The sequence below is a fragment of the Bufo gargarizans genome, unplaced genomic scaffold (genome assembly GCF_014858855.1).
Source record: "Bufo gargarizans isolate SCDJY-AF-19 unplaced genomic scaffold, ASM1485885v1 original_scaffold_1618_pilon, whole genome shotgun sequence".
NCBI classification, from domain to species: domain Eukaryota; kingdom Metazoa; phylum Chordata; class Amphibia; order Anura; family Bufonidae; genus Bufo; species Bufo gargarizans.
The window spans coordinates 302,711-326,092 of NW_025334437.1; the positions used below are offsets into that span (position 1 = coordinate 302,711).

General features: G+C 46.4%; 1 protein-coding gene across 1 annotated transcript; it reads right to left on the reverse strand.

Moving 5' to 3' along the window:
- Nucleotides 1-1,474: 1,474 nt before the first annotated feature.
- On the reverse strand, nucleotides 1,475-23,382 carry LOC122923439 (gastrula zinc finger protein XlCGF17.1-like). The gene is made up of 4 exons (XM_044274249.1): nucleotides 23,327-23,382; nucleotides 22,995-23,249; nucleotides 22,779-22,896; nucleotides 1,475-3,064 (listed from the first exon to the last, which is right to left on the reverse strand). Exons 3-4 carry the CDS (start codon nucleotides 22,894-22,896, stop codon nucleotides 2,004-2,006), a joined length of 1,179 nt encoding a protein of 392 aa, XP_044130184.1. The 5' UTR covers nucleotides 22,995-23,249; nucleotides 23,327-23,382; the 3' UTR covers nucleotides 1,475-2,003.

A 23,382-nucleotide genomic window follows, 5' to 3' on the forward strand; every position in this document is an offset into this window, starting at 1 on the left:
GGTGTATGCCTCACCACGTAATCCGACAGCGCCAGCCCCACTCTGCTGCCCTTGAAGCGGATCCTGCGCAACCTGCGGTCTAGCGACACGGGGCCGGGTACGCCTGCTGCTATCAGGGACCTCAACCTCCTAGTCCGAACTTTGGGTCAGACTGCCACTGCTTCCTACAGGTTGGTATTCTGACCCGCTGGATTCATCAGATGAGGGTTCCCATTCCTCATCCGACTGGGTCAGAAGCCTGTAGGCCTCTTCAGAAGAATACCCCCTGTTTGACATTTGGGCAACTAAATTTAGGGGTATTCCCTGAGACTACCCAAGAAAAAAAGCAAGCCTGTCTTACAAATGGGAGGCTAGCGAAGTACCGGAGGCCGCTGCGGTTGATAAAAAATATCAAAACTGATTTTTTTTATCGCCGCAGTGCGTGTAAAGTGATTGTGCAGCGATCAAAAAATATATATTTTTTGTCACTGTGGTGGGGCGGGCGTGGGCGAACGCACATGTGGGCGACCGATCAGGCCTGATAGGGCAAACACTGCGTTTTGGGTGGAGGGCGAACTAAAGTGACACTAATACAATTATAGATCTGACTGGGATCAGTTTTGATCACTTACAGATACTATAAAAGTACAAATGCTGATTAGCGATACGCTAATCAGCGAATAACGGACTGCGGTGCGGTGGGCTGGGCGCTAACCGATCCCTAAACTACCTAACCAAGGGGCCTAAACTATCCTAAACCTAACGGTCAATACCAGTGAAAAAAAAAAGTGACAGTTTACACTGATCGCTTTTTTCCTTTCACTAGTGATTGACAGGGGTGATCAAAGGGTTAATTGGGGTGCAGGGGGTGATCTGGGGCTAAAGTGTAGTGTTTGGTGCTACTCACTGTGAAGCCTGCTCCTCTGCTGGATCCAACCGACGAAAAGGACCAGCAGAGGAGCAGGGCAGCCATATAACAGATCATATTTACTAATATTATCTGTTATCTGGCCTTTGATTGGATTTTTAAAAAATCATCAGCTTGCCAGCCGCGATCATTGGCTGGCAAGCTGATGACGCGACCCCCCTTGAAGAAATGCCGGCCCGCATTGCGCATGCGCGGGCCGGCTAAGCGCGTCATCTCGTGTCTTGCGAGATGATGCGCCAATGCGTGACTGTGCGCAGCGCTGCCGCCTCCGGACCGCGATCCTGCGTTAGGCGGTCCGGAGGCGGTTAAAAAGCTGGTTTAGAAAATGTTCCCAAAACATAAAGTAGACATATGGGGAATGTAAAGTGAGAACTCTTTTATGAGGTATCACTGTCTGTCTTAAAAGCAGAGAAGTTGAAATTGTGAATTTTCCAAAATTTTGGTAAATTTTGTATTTTTCATAAATAAAGGTGAAATTTATTGACTCAAATTTACTATTGTCATGAAGTACAATGTCTCACGAGAAAACATTCTCAGAACGGCTTGGATAAGTAAGTGTTCCAAAGTTATTACCACATAAAGTGACGCATCAGATTTGCAAAATTAGACCTGGTCAGGAAGGCGAAAACTGGCCCGGGGTAGAAGGGGTTAAAACAGCCCCAACTTTTTATTAGTATAAATACAGTACCAAAGAATGTGTCTTTGGTGCATAGATACAGGCTGTCTTACAGGTACGATTGTTTAGGGTAGCTGCCAGTGTGGTAAATCTGCCATCTGGATAAGACCGCACGCTATGGAGTTCTTAATGGTAACAACGGCTTCACAGATGCAAATATACGGGGAAAGTCCATTTTCTGTGTGACTCCTGTATAAACTGAACATCCAGATGGGAACGCTAAGCCTCGCTCCACAGAAGAGGCTGTTAGAAAGGGTGGTTAAGCTTACTAAAACTACTTGAAATACCTTCACTAAAAATTGGGTGAAGTCCTGTTTGTTCTTATAGCATTTTCCACATTCCAAACAAGAATATTTCTTCTTTGTGGATTCTCAGAATTTTTTTTTTTTTTAAACATTTTATTATATATACTGTAGAACATCAAAACTGCTTCTCTCCTGTGTGAATCTTCTGATGTGCAACAAGACTTGATTTATAGACAAAACATCTCCCACATTCAGAACATGAATATGGCTTCTCTCCTGTGTGAGTTCTTTCATGTGAAACAAGATTTGATTTATGTGTAAAACTTTTCCCACATTCTGAGCATGTAAACAGCTTCTCCCCTGTATGAAATCTTTCATGTATAACAAGTTTAGATTTTTCTATAAAACATTTCCCGCATTCTGAGCATGAATATGGTTTCTCTCCTGTGTGAATTCTCTGATGATCCTGGAGTTTTGCTTTAGTAATAAAGCATTTCTCACATTCTGAGCAGGAAAATGGCTTCTCCCCGGTGTGACTTCTCTCATGTCTAAAGAGATTTGATCTTGATCGAAAACATTTCCCGCATTCAGAGCATGAAAAGGGCTTCTCTCCAGTGTGAATTCTCTCATGTCTAACAAGATGGGATTTATCTATAAAACATTTCCCACATTGATAACAAGGAAACAGCTTCTCTCCTGTGTGACTCTTCTCATGTTTAATTAGATTTGATTTTGCATTAAAACATTTCCCACATTCTGAACATGGATATGGCTTCTCTCCTGTGTGAGTCTGCTGATGTTTAACAAGGCCTGATTTTCGGGCAAAACATTTCCCACACTGAACACATGAATATGGCTTCTCCCCTGTGTGAATTCTCTCATGTTGATCAAGGCATGACTTCTGAGTAAAACATTTCCCACATTCAGAACAGGAGTATGGCTTCTCTCCTGTGTGAATTCTTCTGTGTGTACAGAGATGTGAGCTGTGTGTAAATTGTTTTCCACATTCCCCACATTGATAACTTTTAACCCCTTTCTGACCGGTGCTTGTGGTCACAATGTGTGACTGGTCAGGAGAAGGTTCATCGTGATTAGGAGGATTATACTGTAGATCTGTACTGTTAGGATCCGGATATATATTAAAGGTAATGAGGTTTTCTCCTGAAGAGCGCTGCATCATATCTTCATCTTCTACTTTATAATTTAGTGATGATTCAGAGTTCCTACTGGAATCTCCTGTTAGGATGATATAGAATTCATTATTTATTTTATTTTTTTTCAAACAACAAAGATGGAAACACTCATCAGTCTGATTTGTTTTTTTAAGCAAAAGTCAGAAATGGAACAGACAAGAAGGAGAAGTATAAGGTTCTGTTTCACATGAGCGGGTCCATTGCCTCTGCTCTACACTCTGTGACCACTTTTGTGACCAACCAAGACTAAAAAGAAAGAAAGTAAGAAAGACATGGAATACTAGAATAAAAACAAAGATAGCAGAAAACGCTAAGTCCGAGGTGTTCACTCCAGCTCCTGATCCCTGGCTCCACTGGAATCAGAACATAAGTTGATGCTTGCAGAAGTGACAGCTAACCACCCCAGCCCACTAGTCGGGTTAGCTATCCTACGATACTGTCTTGTGACCCACAGTGAGGCTCCAGCTGCACGGCCAGGAGTGAGGTTTGTCAGAAACAAAGAGGAATAAGGCATATAACGCTGTAACTGGTGACATCTTCTTTCGGGCAGCAGTGGCCTGAGAATGAAAGCACAACAATATCAAAGCATATGAACAGTGCTCCAGAAGGCGCAGGGAGGTCCCTAGGAATATAGATTTCAGGAGTAGGACTGGCTGTCCTATAGGAGGGGATTGTAAGTTCACAAAATAGCAACAACAAAAAAAACTCAAGTGGCCAAACTAAGGAAAAGTTAGACCCAAAGGGAGTATGTACTATGGAGATTGTGAGGGAACAGATGGAGGATAGGCAGGTGAAGAGGGAACATGCATGAGACCAAAAGCTTAGACACTAATAGGTGGCAAGTTTGGTGGCAAGGAAAGAAGTAGATAGAGAAGGATAGGGGAGTGAAAGTAGGGGCATGGTTAGATGTGTCAGAAGACGCAATGAACGGGAAGTGCAAAGGGAAACAGGAAATGTATGTGGTAGAACAGAATGATTCAGATGATGAGCACCTCACTGCTGCCAGAGTCTCACCAGTCCCTTACAGTTGGTGTGGCTCAGGCACTGCCTCCTCAGTTTCTTACTAAGAAAGCACCTTCAGCTGCCACGATGACACAGCCACCGATGTGCCAGATTAATCCTTTTGAGGAGCCAACCACTTGAATTTATCCTCAACCACCAGAGTTTTTCTGTGCCATTACCAGTTATGTGCCATAGCAGCAGGAGGCCTTTTTGCATAATCTGTCAAAAATGTTCCAAGGGGGCCAATCCCAACTCCCACAAGGCTTAAGGTTTGTAGACCCAGGACAGCATGTTAGAGTTCTGGCAGATCATCTACAGCAGGGTTCCACAACCTTTTCTGGTTGGGGGGCACATTGTCAGACTGAACCAAACACAAGGGCTGAAAATAAAACTTAAAGGGGTATAACCATGTGAAATACTGGATGTATGGCATATGGAACATACAGTATATATCATAACTGTCTAGTTACTCTTACAGGACCCCGATCTAAAAAGCGAATACATGAAAAATACATGTGAGCAGCCATAACACATAGACATACATGTCTGATACCAGATAATTGGGAGACACACAGAATGGTGTCAGTGGTTGTGCACCCTTGCTCTACAGGCTTCCCATAGGCTTAACAGAGCAGTAATGAGACAGTGGACAAATACTTACTGCTGACCAAGGGTATGACATAAACCCCGAGATGCTAAACTCCTGTGCACTGCCGAATGCAGGGACCAGTTGTGACTACCTGCAGTCAGCATCTCAGTAACCTCTCTAGAGAAAACCCAGAGGGACTGAGGATCAACACCTGATTAAGAAACAGAGGAAGACATCTAAACCCCGGCCTATGATAACAATACCTAATCCTCCTGGCCATCGTGATCACTTGCAGACCCAGCAGCATCACATTAAAACACCCAAACACCAACCAAATTTAAATAAACCTAACCCAGAAAAATCCAAAATAAAGATTGTGTTTTTACTGTGAGGGCCAAGGGCATTTCAAGCCTAACTGTCTTTCTTTACCTCCCTATAAACCCCACCCAGCTCAAACTCTCTATGAAGAAGCGTCAGCCTGGGCCACTCATTCCCCTATGGGAACAAAGTGAACCACTGACCCACAACCCGCAGGACTTTCTGGCTACTTTCCACAAGGACTCTGAGGAGTGCGGTCACACCGTTTCTGCAGCCTCTTCTGCACCTCAGGAAGGGTAACCTCACTGTAGGATGGTGGGCTGTCTAATTCCGCACTCTTGCCTCTGAATTGTCATGGAACAACAAGGCTCTTGTGGCGGCTTTCTAGAAGGGTCTGTCAGGGCCCATTAAGGATGTGTTGGTATGTCGTGAAATACCATCTACCTTGGACCACCTGATTACCCTGCTACCTGAACTGTCCTTCAGAAAGTGTCTTAAGGAGTCAGCGGGACAGTTCCCAGGTTTGCAACCGCTTTTCAGAGGTCTTCCTTCCATCTAATCCCCCAGAGCCCATGTAATTGGACAGTCAAACTGTCTGAAGATGAGCGTCTGCACAGGCAAGGGCAACTACATGAAGACATGTCTTTTGAAGGTGTGAAACTCCAGTGCACCAGCAGAGCTCACAGGCAGACAGGAAGTTCTTCCAGGGGCGGGGCTTAACACAGCATTCCCTTTAACAGACTGTCAGATACTGGGAGAGTGTATGGAAGCAGCAAAACTGCAGCAGCGTCTCACCACCCCATTTACCTACTAAAAGACCTCAGCAGTGCAGAGAAGTGGTGAAGGACCGGTACGGACCCTAGTGATGTCACCATGTGGGTGGAGCTCCTGTACCACATGAGCAAGGTTAGTGTTTCCCTTTATAAGTTGTCAAATACTAGCAGTTGTAGTCCTTTCCATAATAACATCCTAGAAATGCTGGGAGATTTAGTTATGTCCTCTTATTATGGCTGATCAGTGACCATTACATGGACAGGTATATAACAGTATAGACATGGTGGGAGTTGTACTTCTCTCACTATAAGTACGGTTTCAATAGTCAAAGACTATAATTCCTGTTTCTGGCCTTTTCTCTCGTTTTTTTATTACTAAAATATAACTTTTATTTTCCTTTTAATAAACAATATAGCCACAAAAAAAACATATAAATGTAAAACTCGATATGAAGGGCAAACTGTTAGGGGGCTATAGGGTTAAAACCCACTGCTCGTCTATGGGTGAACTAAGAGTCTCAGTTATCTCTTGCAAGGGATTGCGAAGTGCGTGTCTGTAGTGTCAGCCGCCATCAGACACCTTGCAGCTATCGCTTTTGGGGTTAATGCCCTACCTAGAGTGCTTTATTAGACCGAGTGCAATATGTATCTGGCACTCACGGCGGCTCCTACCGCCCACACTTCTACCTATTAGCTGACCCTGTGGTGTACGTATCTATGCGGCGTCTGCAGATCGCCCTTCAGTAGTCATTCTCTTGCCCTGTCATATTCATTTAAAAGCTATTGGTGCAGCTCCCCCGACATGTTTCACCGCGAGATGCGGCTTCTTCAGGGGGTAAGGAGCTACTGACAACACGAGTGTTTAGTTTGTAAAGATTTATATATCCATGGGGCAGGTCTCCGCTCAGTAGTGTCCAATAGGATTATCTCTCATGTTGAAGAGCATGCAATTAGACCATTCAAATACGGTTTCGTCAGTCAAGATGGTATAGTTGTCAGCTAATTACAATGATACTTATGCGCTTGCATCGGGACATAGTGTGGTTTTATGTGACTGTTATGTGCGCTTGCATCGGGACATAGTGTGGTTTTATGTGACTGTTATGTGCGCTTGCATCGGGACATAGTGTGGTTTTTATGTGACTGTTATGTGCGCTTGCATCGGGACATAGTGTGGTTCTATGTGACTGTTATGTGCGCTTGCATCGGGACATAGTGTGGTTCTATGTGACTGTTATGTGCGCTTGCATCGGGACATAGTGTGGTTCTATGTGACTGTTATGTGCGCTTGCATCGGGACATAGTGTGGTTCTATGTGACTGTTATGTGCGCTTGCATCGGGACATAGTGTGGTTTTATGTGACTGTTATGTGCGCTTGCTTCGGGACATAGTGTGGTTTTATGTGACTGTTATGTGCGCTTGCATCGGGACATAGTGTGGTTTTATGTGACTGTTATGTGCACTTGCATCGGGACATAGTGTGGTTTTATGTGACTGTTATGTGCGCTTGCATCGGGACATAGTGTGGTTCTATGTGACTGTTATGTGCGCTTGCATCGGGACATAGTGTGGTTCTATGTGACTGTTATGTGCGCTTGCATCGGGACATAGTGTGGTTTTATGTGACTGTTATGTGCGCTTGCATCGGGACATAGTGTGGTTTTTATGTGACTGTTATGTGCGCTTGCGTCGGGACATAGTGTGGTTTTATGTGACTGTTATGTGCACTTGCGTCGGGACATAGTGTGGTTTTATGTGACTGTTATGTGCGCTTGCATCGGGACATAGTGTGGTTTTATGTGACTGTTATGTGCGCTTGCATCGGGACATAGTGTGGTTCTATGTGACTGTTATGTGCGCTTGCGTCGGGACATAGTGTGGTTCTATGTGACTGTTATGTGCGCTTGCGTCGGGACATAGTGTGGTTTTATGTGACTGTTATGTGCACTTGCATCGGGACATAGTGTGGTTTTATGTGACTGTTATGTGCGCTTGCATCGGGACATAGTGTGGTTTTATGTGACTGTTATGTGCGCTTGCATCGGGACATAGTGTGGTTCTATGTGACTGTTATGTGCGCTTGCATCGGGACATAGTGTGGTTCTATGTGACTGTTATGTGCGCTTGCGTCGGGACATAGTGTGGTTCTATGTGACTGTTATGTGCGCTTGCGTCGGGACATAGTGTGGTTATATGTGACTGTTATGTGCGCTTGCATCGGGACATAGTGTGGTTCTATGTGACTGTTATGTGCGCTTGCATCGAGACATAGTGTGGTTCTGTGACTGTTATGTGCGCTTGCATCGGGACATAGTGTGGTTTTATGTGACTGTTATGTGCGCTTGCGTCGGGACATAGTGTGGTTTTATGTGACTGTTATGTGCACTTGCATCGGGACATAGTGTGGTTTTATGTGACTGTTATGTGCACTTGCATCGGGACATAGTGTGGTTTTCTGTGACTGTTATGTGCGCTTGCGTCGGGACATAGTGTGGTTTTATGTGACTGTTATGTGCGCTTGCGTCGGGACATAGTGTGGTTCTATGTGACTGTTATGTGCGCTTGCATCGGGACATAGTGTGGTTCTATGTGACTGTTATGTGCGCTTGCATCGGGACATAGTGTGGTTTTATGTGACTATTATGTGCGCTTGCGTCGGGACATAGTGTGGTTCTATGTGACTGTTATGTGCGCTTGCATCGGGACATAGTGTGGTTTTATGTGACTGTTATGTGCACTTGCGTCGGGACATAGTGTGGTTTTATGTGACTGTTATGTGCGCTTGCATCGGGACATAGTGTGGTTTTCTGTGACTGTTATGTGCGCTTGCATCGGGACATAGTGTGGTTTTATGTGACTGTTATGTGCGCTTGCATCGGGACATAGTGTGGTTTTATGTGACTGTTATGTGCGCTTGCATCGGGACATAGTGTGGTTCTATGTGACTGTTATGTGCGCTTGCATCGGGACATAGTGTGGTTTTATGTGACTGTTATGTGCGCTTGCATCGGGACATAGTGTGGTTCTATGTGACTGTTATGTGCGCTTGCATCGGGACATAGTGTGGTTCTATGTGACTGTTATGTGCGCTTGCATCGGGACATAGTGTGGTTTTATGTGAATGTTATGTGCGCTTGCATCGGGACATAGTGTGGTTCTATGTGACTGTTATGTGCGCTTGCATCGGGACATAGTGTGGTTTTATGTGACTGTTATGTGCGCTTGCTTCGGGACATAGTGTGGTTTTATGTGACTGTTATGTGCGCTTGCATCGGGACATAGTGTGGTTTTTATGTGACTGTTATGTGCGCTTGCATCGGGACATAGTGTGGTTTTATGTGACTGTTATGTGCGCTTGCGTCGGGACATAGTGTGGTTCTATGTGACTGTTATGTGCGCTTGCGTCGGGACATAGTGTGGTTCTATGTGACTGTTATGTGCGCTTGCGTCGGGACATAGTGTGGTTCTATGTGACTGTTATGTGCGCTTGCATCGGGACATAGTGTGGTTCTATGTGACTGTTATGTGCGCTTGCATCGGGACATAGTGTGGTTTTATGTGACTATTATGTGCGCTTGCATCGGGACATAGTGTGGTTCTATGTGACTGTTATGTGCGCTTACGTCGGGACATAGTGTGGTTTTATGTGACTATTATGTGCGCTTGTGTCGGGACATAGTGTGGTTTTATGTGACTGTTATGTGCGCTTGCATCGGGACATAGTGTGGTTTTATGTGACTATTATGTGCGCTTGCGTCGGGACATAGTGTGGTTTTATGTGACTATTATGTGCGCTTGTGTCGGGACATAGTGTGCTTCTATGTGACTGTTATGTGCGCTTGCATCGGGACATAGTGTGCTTTTATGTGACTATTATGTGCGCTTGCATCGGGACATAGTGTGGTTCTATGTGACTGTTATGTGCGCTTGCATCGGGACATAGTGTGGTTTTATGTGACTGTTATGTGCGCTTGCATCGGGACATAGTGTGGTTCTATGTGACTGTTATGTGCGCTTGCATCGGGACATAGTGTGGTTTTATGTGACTGTTATGTGCGCTTGCATCGGGACATAGTGTGGTTTTATGTGACTGTTATGTGCGCTTGCATCGGGACATAGTGTGGTTTTATGTGACTATTATGTGCGCTTGCGTCGGGACATAGTGTGGTTTTATGTGACTATTATGTGCGCTTGTGTCGGGACATAGTGTGCTTCTATGTGACTGTTATGTGCGCTTGCATCGGGACATAGTGTGCTTTTATGTGACTATTATGTGCGCTTGCATCGGGACATAGTGTGGTTCTATGTGACTGTTATGTGCGCTTGCGTCGGGACATAGTGTGGTTTTATGTGACTGTTATGTGCGCTTGCATCGGGACATAGTGTGGTTTTATGTGACTGTTATGTGCGCTTGCATCGGGACATAGTGTGGTTTTATGTGACTATTATGTGCGCTTGCGTCGGGACATAGTGTGGTTCTATGTGACTATTATGTGCGCTTGCGTCGGGACATAGTGTGGTTTTATGTGACTGTTATGTGCGCTTGCATCGGGACATAGTGTGGTTTTATGTGACTGTTATGTGCGCTTGCATCGGGACATAGTGTGGTTTTATGTGACTGTTATGTGCGCTTGCATCGGGACATAGTGTGGTTTTATGTGACTATTATGTGCGCTTGCGTCGGGACATAGTGTGGTTCTATGTGACTGTTATGTGCGCTTGCGTCGGGACATAGTGTGGTTTTATGTGACTGTTATGTGCGCTTGCATCGGGACATAGTGTGGTTTTATGTGACTGTTATGTGCGCTTGCATCGGGACATAGTGTGGTTTTATGTGACTGTTATGTGCGCTTGCATCGGGACATAGTGTGGTTTTATGTGACTATTATGTGCGCTTGCATCGGGACATAGTGTGGTTTTATGTGACTATTATGTGCGCTTGCGTCGGGACATAGTGTGGTTCTATGTGACTGTTATGTGCGCTTGCATCGGGACATAGTGTGGTTTTATGTGACTGTTATGTGCGCTTGCATCGGGACATAGTGTGGTTTTATGTGACTATTATGTGCGCTTGCGTCGGGACATAGTGTGGTTCTATGTGACTGTTATGTGCGCTTGCATCGGGACATAGTGTGGTTTTATGTGACTGTTATGTGCGCTTGCGTCGGGACATAGTGTGGTTCTATGTGACTGTTATGTGCGCTTGCATCGGGACATAGTGTGGTTCTATGTGACTGTTATGTGCGCTTGCATCGGACATAGTGTGGTTCTATGTGACTGTTATGTGCGCTTGCGTCGGGACATAGTGTGGTTCTATGTGACTGTTATGTGCGCTTGCGTCGGGACATAGTGTGGTTCTATGTGACTGTTATGTGCGCTTGCGTCGGGACATAGTGTGGTTCTATGTGACTGTTATGTGCGCTTGCATCGGGACATAGTGTGGTTCTATGTGACTGTTATGTGCGCTTACGTCTAGACTTTGATTTGATACTTATTTTTGATGTCATCAATGCGCATATATAGTTACTTTGAATTTTTTGCGCATAAATGAGAACTTATAATTTTTCCCTTTTAGAAATCTATTTACATCTAAATGAATGCGCATGGAATTCTTTCCCGATCCCCCCTGAAGAAGCCGCATCTCGCGGTGAAACATGTCGGGGGAGCTGCACCAATAGCTTTTAAATGAATATGATAGGGCAAGAGAATGACTACTGAAGGGCGATCTGCAGACGCCGCATAGATACGTACACCACAGGGTCAGCTAATAGGTAGAAGTGTGGGCGGTAGGAGCCGCCGTGAGTGCCAGATACATATTGCACTCGGTCTAATAAAGCACTTTAGGTAGGGCATTAACCCCAAAAGCGATAGCTGCAAGGTGTCTGATGGCGGCTGACACTACAGACACGCACTTCGCAATCCCTTGCAAGAGATAACTGAGACTCTTAGTTCACCCATAGACGAGCAGTGGGGTTTAACCCTATAGCCCCCTAACAGTTTGCCCTTCATATCGAGTTTTAAATTTATATGTTTTTTTGTGGCTATATTGTTTATTAAAAGGAAAATAAAAGTTATATTTTAGTAATAAAAAAACGAGAGAAAAGGCCAGAAACAGGGATTATAGTCTTTGACTATTGAAACCGTACTTTTGACCTCCTGGGTCCAGAGGATCACCTGTAAATATTATCTCTCACTATAATGTCCACTGTTGTCCCATAATAGCAGCCTTAGGGCAGGTTCACACGGAGGATTTTCAGCGGAAAAAATAAATAAATAAAGAACTGATGTGGGTGCATTTTTGAGTATTATGGACAGCAATAACAGATATATGGTTTATTAATATAAAATGTTATAAAATCTACACATAGATAAGCACCATACAATATAATGTGTAAAAAAGGAGATATCTGAATATCCATCCCAATAGTAAATGGGGTACACTGTCAGATGACCACTGTAAGATGACCTGATGGGGTACAGTTCCGTTGGTACCACAAATCGCAAAGTCAATTTTTGGATGTTCAAATGGTACATTCCATATAACATGAATAAATAGTCATTGGTACGTTACCACTCACTTAACTTCTTAATCTGGTCTCGCGATCATACAGCGTCTTCTTACGTGACCTAGTGGCGTCTCACGTGATCAAATAGTGACCACGTGACCGGCTTGTATAGGAAGTGAGGTAATGGACTATGCGTTCCACAATGCGCTCCACTGAGGAGAGCTCTCTTGGGCGTCCGTATGTAGTGGAGAAAAGCTGTGTAACTGGTATATCTTACAGCACAAGTCTCCAGCTAAAACACTTCCGCCATACGCGTTTCGGGGTAACTCCCCTTCCTATTGGGACGGATATTCAGACTTTTTTACTATATTGTATGGTGCTTATCTATGTGTAGATTTTATAACATTTTATATTAATAAACCATATATCTGTTATTGCTGTCCACAATACTCAGATATTTGAGTGCCCCTCCCTTCTTTTGATTATTGTTTTTATGGAGTTGGGTGATTCCTGAGGAGTTTGTCATGAGGAAGGACCCATATTTCTCTGAGGTCTGAAACGCGTTGACTGCTATTTGTACACCTGTATGGATTTTAAACTTGCTGGATTAAAGTTTTTCATTTTTTCACCGGAGAGAGCTGGATTTTCTTCTCTTTCTTATTGTATATACCGCATCCAGGGGCGGCATCCGTGCACCTCTGGTGATTTTACTACTGCAGGTGAGAGCTGCCTTACGTTTTCTTCTATTATTCCTGAGGAGTGCACCATATTCATAGGAGTGTGTAGGTGAGCCGCTATAGCCTTTATCCAGTCTTCATTTTTTTAACATGTTTTTGGTGAGTATTTTCATTCCTGCCCATTTTCAATGGAAAAGTGGAATCCACATAAAAATGGAAAGGACACCTCAGGATTCCCCATGTAAATCAGTAAAAAGTTGTCACATCTGTGACAGGTCTCAGAAGGTCTGAAAGATCATCTGCGCATTAGTGATCTGACAGCCTCTTTTGGTTTCACTTTGTCTGTGTGTTGCTGGTATGTCCGCCCCTCCTGTTCAGGTGTGGATCATGTGACCTCTACCTCGCCCTATTTAGTCTGACTTTTCCCATCACTCCTCGCTTGGGATAGCCTAATTTGGTCTTGGAAGAGCTGGAATGTGGTTCGTGTTGAAGTCCTGTTCATCCCTCATCCTCTGAAGTTAAGTGTTCCGCTTGTCGTGTTTTGTATCCCCCCCCCAGTTGTTTACTAGGCCTCAGTGAGACGCTAGTTCCTTCACCAGGGAAGGAACAGGTGGTCTCTGCCCTGTCATTATCTTTAGTGCATCTGAGGGTCACCAAGGTTTTCTAGGTTCCCGTGTATGGGTATCTCTACCATTGAGAGGTGCCCATACGGATAGTAGTTAGGGCCAGGAGCAGGGTTTTATAGGTGGTGACCCTTTTCCTTCCCTAGTGGTGAGGCCTAGTGTCTTTCCCTTCCTTCTTGATTGTCTTTTGGTGTTCTCCCCTACTACATCCGTGACATTATCCCAAGCCATACTGCCATTTTTGTTCTGATCTGTGCAGCTATGGATACTATGTCTGCACTGGTCGAACAGCTGCAGAATCTGACTTTGGAGGTAGCAGACTTCCGCGCAACTGTCTTGCAGATTCAGAGTCAACAGGCTGCTGGTTCCGGTGGTGGGTCCCAGGCCTGCCCTGTACCGAAGGTGGCTCTCCCGGACAGGTTTTCCGGGGGTAGTGACAATTTCATCCGGTTCAGGGAGTCATGTAAAAGGAGATTTTTTGTGAAACTCACCTGTAAAATCTTTTTTCATCTTTTCCATTGGGGGACACAGACCATGGGTATAGCTTAGAGGTATTACTAGGAGGGACACTATGCAAATACAAAAGAGAGCTCCTCCTCCTCGGGCTATACCCCCAGGCTCCACCAGGAGGAAGTCAGGCATTGCAAAAGCAGTAGGAGAAGGAGAAAAGAAGAAACGGAAGCCATCGGACCAAAAACCATGAGGCTCAACCACAAACAGAACTGAACTGAACCCCTCCTGCAACAGGCAGAATGGGTGAGAGCTGTGTCCCCCAATGGAAAAGACGAGAAAAAGATTTTACAGGTGAGTTTCACAAAAAAATCTCCTTTTCTCGTACATTCCATTGGGGGACACAGACCATGGGGTGGGAAAAAACATCAGCACCACCAGGAGGAACGTCCAACGGTCAAACAGGAAACACAGCCTGCAAAACCCTGCGACCAAAGACCGCATCAGCCGAAGCCAGCGAATGCAACTGATAAAACTTCGTAAAGGTATGTAAGGACGACCAGGTGGCCGCCTTACACAGCTGAGACACAGAGGCACGATTGCGCCTTGCCCAGGAAGCTCCCACCGCCCTAGTGGAGTGAGCGGTAATCCGAGCCGGGGGAACCCTACCACGAGCGCGATAAGCCGCGGAGAAAGTCGAGCGGATCCATCGCGCCACAGTGACCTTGGAGGCCGCCAGACCCTTACGAGGTCCCTCGGGAATCACAAAAAGAGAGTCTGAACGGCGGACGGATGCGGTACCCATTAGATACACCTTCAGGGCCCGGCCGACATCCAGGGAATGGAGAGCGCTTTCCTTGGGGTTTGCCGGAGAAGGACAAAAAAAAGGAGGGCAGGACAAGATCCTCGTTAAGGTGGAAGGGGGAGACCACCTTGGACAGGTGGGAACCGGACAGAGCACCACCATATCCTGGTGAAAAAGCTGAAAAGCCTCCTGGCAGGAAAGTGTGGTCAGCTCCGATACCCGCCTGATGGAAGTTATGGCCACAAGGATGACCACTTTCCAGGTGAGAAAGGTCAGGGAGACCTCCCTCAGAGGCTCGAAGGGGGCCGTCTGGAGGGCGCGCAGGACTAAGTTGAGATCCCAAGGAGGTAAAGGGGGGACGTACAGAGGGACCGAATGCGCCGAAACTTGACCCTTCAGGGAGCTCAGCGACAGTCCCATCTCGAGTCCGAACTGAAGAAACGAGAGCACCATCGGGATGGAAAAACGGAGGGTAGGGAAACCCTATTTCCCACAAAAGGCAAGGAAGGCCTTCCAGGTACGATAGTAAATCTGGGAGGAAGCCGGCTTCCTCGTTCTGATCATGGTTCTAACCACCGAATCCGAGAACCCCCTCTTCTTCAGGGTGGCGGTTTCAACAGCCACGCCGTTAAACAAAGTGACTGAAAATTCCGGTGGAAGAGCGGGCCCTGAGACAGTAGGTCTTCTCTGTCGGGAAGAGGCCATGGGGTGTCCGCCAGCATCCGAGCCACGTCCGAGAACCATGCGCGGCGAGGCCAATCCGGGGCGATGAGAACGGTCGGAATCCCTTCCGCCTCGATCTCGTGTAGAACTTTCGGCAGCAGAGGAAGTGGAGGGAATACATAGAGGAGGCTGAAGTCCTGCCACAGAGACACCAGCGCATCCACCCCGTATGCCCTCGGATCCCGGGCGCGAGCTAGGAACACCGGGAGCTTGTTGTTGAGCCTGGACGCCATCAAGTCCACATCCGGACGTCCCCACCGGCGGCAGACGTCTTCGAATACATCCGGATGCCGAGACCACTGGCCTGGATCCACCTTGTTGCGGCTTAGAAAGTCCGCTGTCCAGTTGTCTACTCCTGGAATGTATAACGCTGACAACACCAGAACGTGAGACTCCTTCCACAGCAGAATTCTCCTCACCTCCTGCATCACCGCCCAGCTGCGGGTCCCGCCTTGATGGCTGATGTAAGCCACAGCCGTGGCATTGTCAACAGACAATCCTCATTGACAATCCTCACCGGGCGGCCGGCAAGTAGAGGAGTCCAATGGGAGAGGGAGTGGAAAATCACTCTCAGCTCCAGGATGTCGATCGGGAGGCGAGATTCCGCCGCCGACCAAACCCTTTGAACCGTGCGGGACAGGAGAACGCCCGCCCCAACCCAGGAGGCTGGCTTCGGTGGTGACGATCGTCCAAGAGAACGGGAGGAAAGATCTTCCTGACGTCAGGTTCATAGGGGACAGCCACCAAGGAAGAGCAGCCCGAACCCGCCGAGACAGGGAGGGAAAGGATCTCCTGTTGCCGTGAACGAGTGTGAAACTGGGCATATGGTACGGCCTCGAAAGAGGCTACCATAAGACCCAGGACCCGCATGCACTCCCGGACGGAGAGACACAGGGAGCGCAGCAGGTGCGACACTGCCTCCTGGATCTGGGAGGACTTGGAGACTGGAAGAAACACTTGGCGGCCGAGGTATCCAAAACCATCCCTAGGAAGGAGAGCTTCTGGGACGGGAGGAGAGAGGATTTTTGGAAGTTGATCAGCCAGCCGAACTGTTCCAGAGTCTGAACAGTGATCTGGATGCTGTCCTCGGCAGCGAGGGGGCCTTTATCAGGATGTCGTCCAGGTAGGGCAACAAAGGAATGCCCCTGGTGCGAAGAAGCGCCATGAGCGGCGCTAGGATCTTGGTAAAGACCCAAGGGGCGGTCGCTAACCCGAAAGGAAGGGCGACAAACTGAAAGTGCTGGCCACCAATGGCGAAGCGCAGAAATCGTTGGTGAGATTCCGCGATAGGTACATGCAGATAGGCGTCCTGGATGTCTACGGACGTGAGGAACTCCCCTGGAAGAAGAGAAACAATAACAGAGCGGAGGGATTCCATTCGAAACCTCCGCACCCGCAGAAACTTGTTGAGCAGCTTCAGATCCAGGATCGGACGCACCGACGCCTCCTTCTTTGGGACCACAAACAGATTTGAATAGAAACCTGTGCCCTGTTCCTCTGGGGAAACTGGGGTAATAACACCCCGGTCCAGAAGGGAGGAAACTGCCATCAAGAGGTCCGAGGCTCGGGCCGGATCCCCCGGAACGCGAGAAGGGAAAAAACGTTCCGGAGGTCTGGACGCGACATCTATCTTGTAACCTGATGTTACAATTTCTAGAGCCCATGCGTCCTGAACATGAGCCCTCCAAACCTGCTGATAAGAGAGCAGGCGGCCCCCCACCACGAGGGGTGGGGGCGCCCCTTCATGCGAAAGACTGCTTGGGAGCAGCAGGGCGGGCCGACTGTGCCCTATGGCGCCAGGAAGCTGGGGCTTGAAGGACGGCTTTTTGCGGGAGTCCTGAGACCCCCCAGCAGAGGAAGCAGGCGACGTCCTACTAGAAGAGAAGAGGCGAAAAGACCGGTACCGGGAACCGGAAGACCTGGTCCGAAAGGGGCGCTTGGACCTGGGTTGGGGAAGATGAGTGCTCTTGCCCCCAGTAGCGGCAGAGATGAACTTGTCCAGCTGAGCCCCAAAAAGTCTGGAACCCCCAAAGGGGAGATTAGCAAGGGAACGTTTGGAAGAGGCGTCGGCGTCCCACACCTTTAACCAGACCTCTCTGAGCTGAATGACCGAGATGGCTGAAATCCCAGAGCAACATTGAAAAGTAGAACATTCAGATGCATAGAACCGGGTGCCCCCATAAGGACAAAACAACACATGCACCTCTCAGCTTCAGCGTCTATATTCTTCACACGTTTTTCTCCACGGCAACTTGGTAAGTGTTGTTTTGTCCTTATGGGGGCACCCGGTTCTATGCATCTGAATGTTCTACTTTTCAGTGTTGCTCTGGGATTTAGGTCGCTCCCAGGCTGTATTGGCTGCTCCTTGTATCAAAGGATCGCAGATTGTAGAGGATACACTCCTATATATATCAGCATTAAATATCTATCTCATGAAATTCAAAATAATTATCCTGAATGTCTATTTAACAGATATGGAGTTTCACTTGACTGCTGCAATTTAATTTGTTCTTGTTTTCCGATAATAAGTTGAAGACAACAAAGTACATACAGAGCTAGAGCTATGTACATGAAGTTTTTGTATCGTACATTTTTTTTATTTTTTCTGATGTTTTCTGTAACTGTATTTGATTAGTACTAAGCATGTAAGGTGTCAGTAGTACCTGACGATACTAGGTGACATGGACGTATATTCAATCTGATGTTGCCACGGTTATGTATACTTATGGAATATTTTCTTATTGTCACAGTGTTTGATAAAGGTCCTATGACCGAAATGTCACAAATTGGTGAAGTTGCCATAAAAATAAACAACCGGAACAAAAGTTCTTGTATTGAGTGCTGTTGTTTTTCTCTTCAACCTCTAAGCTATACCCATGTTCTGTGTCCCCCAATGGAATGTACGAGAAATTATACTTTAAGCTGCGTCCATACACTTCTCGGGAGTGTCAACGTGTGGGTATGATTATTTCAATGCTTAAAGAGGACACCCAATCTTGGGCTTTTTCTCTGCTGACCGGATCACCATCCCTCCAGTCGGTAGATGAATTCTTTAGAGCCTTGGGTCTCATCTACGATGACCCGGATTGGATCTCTCAGGCCGAGACCAAGTTACTGAGTTTGCGGCAGGGAGATCGTTCCGCGGAGACCTATTGCTCTGAATTTAGGAGATGGGCTACGTATACTGAGTGGAACGATCCTGCTCGCCGTAGCCAATTCTGTCAGGGTCTCTCTGAGAGACTGCAGGACAAGTTGGCCTTTCATGAAAATCCTGTGTCATTGGAGGCAGCTATGTCCCTTGCTGTACGTCTAGATAGACGCCTGAGGGAGAGATCTAGGGGTCCTCACCTTCAGGACGTACTGTCCAACAAGGGTACTGCTTCCTTTGACATTTATGGTGGAGAGACACGGGTGGTTGTGCCTTGTGATGATCCTATGCAGTTAGGAGAAGCTACTCCTGGAACTACTGGCAAAAGCTTGGGTCATGTGAAAGGAGTCTGCTTTTATTGTGGCAAGAAGGGACATTTTGTGAATATTTGTCTGTACTTCTGTCATCAAGGTGTAAACAAAAAGAAAAAAACTTTTAATCCTCAAATTTACTATTGGTGGTGTGGATGGGGAGCAAGAAAACTTACATTTGTATTTTACTGGTAGTACTCGTTTTCTCCTGACTGCCGAGGTGGTGCTAGAGTCCAAAACTGTGAAAATCTAAGCATTTATCGACAGTGGGGCAGGAGTTAACTTGATTGATGGAGAGTTTCTACGCATTAATGGGTTGACTACAAATTCATTAGAGAATAGTATTTCTGTCTTTGCAATTGACTCAGCACCTCTCGCCCAAAAATGCCTGTCGCAGGTAGTGAATGACATTCATTTCAGAGTGGGTGATTTGCATCAGGAATCTATCTCCTGTTATGTGTTGGAGGGTCTGCCTGCTCCGTTGGTGTTGGGTTTACCATGGTTAAGCAAACATAACCCTAACATCGACTGACAAGCAAGAACCTGTTGAGCCGTCCTCCTTGCCTCCCGCTCCTGTCATGATGGACGGCAATTTAGAATTTCAGATCAGCAGGATTGAGTTCTCCGGAGATCCCTCCAGTATCTCGTTCATTGGAGAGGGTACGGACCAGAGGAGAGGATGTGGGTTCCAGCGACCGATGTTAATGCTAGTCATATGGTGAGAGCATTCCACAGAGCTCTGATAAGGTTGGTCCTGGGTGCCCGGAGGTCACCCGTAGAAGGGGGGGGGGGGGGGTACTGTCACACCGGTGACAGGTTTTAGAAGGTCTGAAAGATTATCTACACATTAGTGATCTGACAGCCTTTTTTGGTTTTGGTTTCACTTTGTCTGTGTGTTGCTGGTATGTCCGCCCCTCCTGTTCAGGTGTGGATTATGTGACCTTTACCTCGCCCTATTTAGTCTGACTTTTCCTATCACTCCTTGCTTGGGATAGCTTCATTTGGTCTTGGAAGAGCTGGAGTGTGGTTCGTGTTGAAGTCCTGTTCATCCTTCATCCTCTGAAGTTAAGTGTTCTGCTTGTCATGTTTTGTATTCCCCCCCCCCCCCCCCGGTTGTTTACTAGGCCTCAGTGAGACACTAGTACCTTTAACAGGGAAGGAGCAGGTTGTCTCTGCCCTGTCATTATCTGAGGGTCACCAGGGTTTTCTATGTTCCCGTGTATGGGTATCTCTACCATCGAGAGGTGCCCATACGGATAGGAGTTAGGGCCAGGAGCAGGGTTTTATAGGTGGTGACCCTTTTCCTTCCCTAGCGGTGAGGCCTAGTGTCTTTCCCCTTCCTTCTTGTTGTCTTTTGGTGTTCTCCCCTACTACATCCGTGACAAAAGTTCTGCGTGTGTTTTTGGTGCAGATTTTTGGCTCGGAATCCGTGTGAACCTAGCCTTACACACCTAAGTAATAACTGTCACTAGAGAAAAAAGATCTGATAGATGTTTGACAGATAGGGAAGAATTTTGTCAGAACAGGCATTTGACTGTCCCTACAAACTTTGTCTGGGTTACATTCGGGGTTAGGGTTATTAGATTTAGTATTCTGCAGTCTATTACAGTTCCAGACGGTGGTAACCCAGCAATACCAGGACCTTGAAAGGTAAACCTGCCTAGCTATGGCACTATTTAGGAGTGAGGAGGGGGATTTGTTTGGTATATTGAGTATTCTGTAAGCATTACAGTTCCAGACGGTGGTAACCCAGCAATACCAGGACCCTGAAAGGTAAACCTGCCTAGTTATGGCACTATTTAGGAGTGAGGAGGGGGATTTGTTTGGTATATTGAGTATTCTGTAAGCATTACAGTTCCAGACGGTGGTAACCCAGCAATACCAGGACCCTGAAAGGTAAACCTGCCTAGTTATGGCACTATTTAGGAGTGAGGAGGGGGATTTGTTTGGTATATTGAGTATTCTGTAAGCATAACAGTTCCAGACGGTGGTAACCCAGCAATACCAGGACCCTGAAAGGTAAACCTGCCTAGTTATGGCACTATTTAGGAGTGAGGAGGGGGATTTGTTTGGTATATTGAGTATTCTGTAAGCATTACAGTTCCAGACGGTGGTAAACCTGCCTAGTTATGGCACTATTTAGGAGTGAGGAGGGGGATTTTTGGGGGTTTATTAAGTATTCTGTAAGCATTAGAGTTCCAGATGGTGGTAAGGGTGGGTTCACATCAGCATTATGTATTCCATTATTTTCCGTTATAAAAATGTTGGGCAGCATAATGGATCCAATATACAGGAGTCTAGTCCTGCATAACGGAAAACCAGGACAGATCCGTTATGCTGCACATAGACTTGTATTATGACGGAATGCAAAACGGAAGCCTTTAAGAGGCATTCCGTTTTGATCCTTCATAATAGTAGTCTATGGGAATCATAACGGATCCGCCTAGTTCCCGTTGCGCAGAACGGACAAAATAAGTCCTGTCGACAGGACTTTGTTTTCCGTCTTGCATAATGGGAACTAGGCGGATCCGTTATGATTCCCATAGACTACTATTATGAAGGATCAAAACGGAATGCCTCTTAAAGGCTTCCGTTTTGACTTCCGTCTTATGTATTCCATTATTTTCCATTATAACCATGTTATAACGGAAAGCCATAACGGAATACATAACGCTGATGTGAACCCGCCCTAACCAAATTATTTTGTACTTCTACTAACTAGGAGATTCCTTCCAACAAAATGGCCACACTCACTGTGTTTGACCAAAGTTACCCAAATCCTCTACAAACATGAGAGGGGGAGGAGGGGTAGTAGACATGGCTGCAGCCTGAGAGAACAATGCACTGCTTTTCTACTGTATTTTTCATGGCCTGCAATTGTAATAAGACAAAACAATAGCAAATAAAAGACACATAAGAAGATGATGTTACTTTGTTTATGGTTGTTCTTTCTTTCTTGCGTTTTCTTTAACGTTGTGTTTTGTGCCATGTGACATAATGTCACATATAATACATTGGCGTCTGATAGGATATACCTAAGGTATAATGGGCATTACTACAAGCCTTGTGGCCTTTGTCAAGCCATGAGCTTTCAGTATGAAACCACCAGCCTGGCATTTACAGAGTCAAGGCTGGAAGACAAGTGTCACAGGGAAACCTGTATCTGCACTGAAGGGGTTAAACTGAGTTTTCCTAGATCCTGGCCAGCTCCTCCTGCTCTATAACACGCTGGGACCATGCGGTAACGTCATCACGCTTAACAACAAGTCCTTCAGCATCAAGTGAGGAGCGACTGTCTCTGCATCTGCAAGTGGATGAGGGGAGTGAGTTGTTTTTTTTAACCCCTATACGACTATCTTACACTACTGTACCCATTTTTAACAGCCATTAGACAGATGCACTCCTAACAGTCATTAAAAACGGTCCCAATAATTTCGATGGGGTCTTTCTTGCCGGGAAAACATGTTCTATTTTCTGATGGCAGCTGTTCACTGGCTGTTTAAAAAATGCGAATACCCCCGATGACTTCAATTTGTTCTAAAACCAGCCGTTTTTCACTGTGGTGTGAAAGTAGCCTAAGTGGTTAAGCTGAGCTTTCTCAGACCCCGGCAATAAATGCAACCATTCATCACAGCCAGTGCACCCCAAAACCTGATATTAAGCCGAGTGTCCAGCATGGAGCATGAGAGGATGGAGCTCGGAGAGGATGTCTATGTACAGTCCTTCCCTCCGCTCCTGCACATAACACCGGGGTCACTGCCCGGAGTGCGACTTTACTGCAGCTCTAAGGTGGAGCCTCCCAATTCACCTCCTCCATTCATTACTCCATACCTGTGGTCACATGGACTGGAACGTCCTCATCCTCACTCTTACACGATGGATCGTCCATCATCCGCTCTTCTTCATCCTCCACTTTAATAACCGTCAGATCTTCCCCCTGATTAGTCATCTGTAACAATTCAGGACAATACAGCAGACAGATCCACATGAGAGACCCCACAATCTACGACCCCTCTATGGATGTGTATAGGGCTCAGCTCCATCTACCTGATGGTTCTCTGGGAGCTTCTCCTCTGGACAGTCCTGTAAATACGGAGGGCGGTGACATCTCTCGGGGGGACTTCTTTCTATGAGTCCATCTGTAGGAAACACACAGGGACAGGAGAGATGATGAAGTAGTATCTATGTGACCCAGAAAACAGACATGACACCCCCCTACTTACACTGTTGATCTCCCCATAAATCGGTCTCCTCTTCTGCTTCATCTATAACCTCAACCTTAATATCAATCAGATTTTCATCCTAAACAAGAAAAAATAAATGATCTTAGGTTCAATCCCTTTCTGGTCAGATTCTAAGGAGACTTCAGCTCCGTCTACCTGATGGTTCTCTGGGAACTTCTCCTCTGGACAGTCCTGGGGATACAGAGAATGGG

What these genes read in the sequence shown, in the direction of transcription:
- LOC122923439 (XM_044274249.1), bottom strand. Translation starts at nt 22,896, where the DNA reads ATGACTAATCAGGGGGAAGATCTGACGGTTATTAAAGTGGAGGATGAA. An exon ending in TCCAGTCCATGTGACCACAG is followed by an intron (nt 3,065 to 22,778) that starts GTATGGAGTAAT and finishes TCATCCTAACAG; the next exon opens with GAGATTCCAGTAGGAACTCT.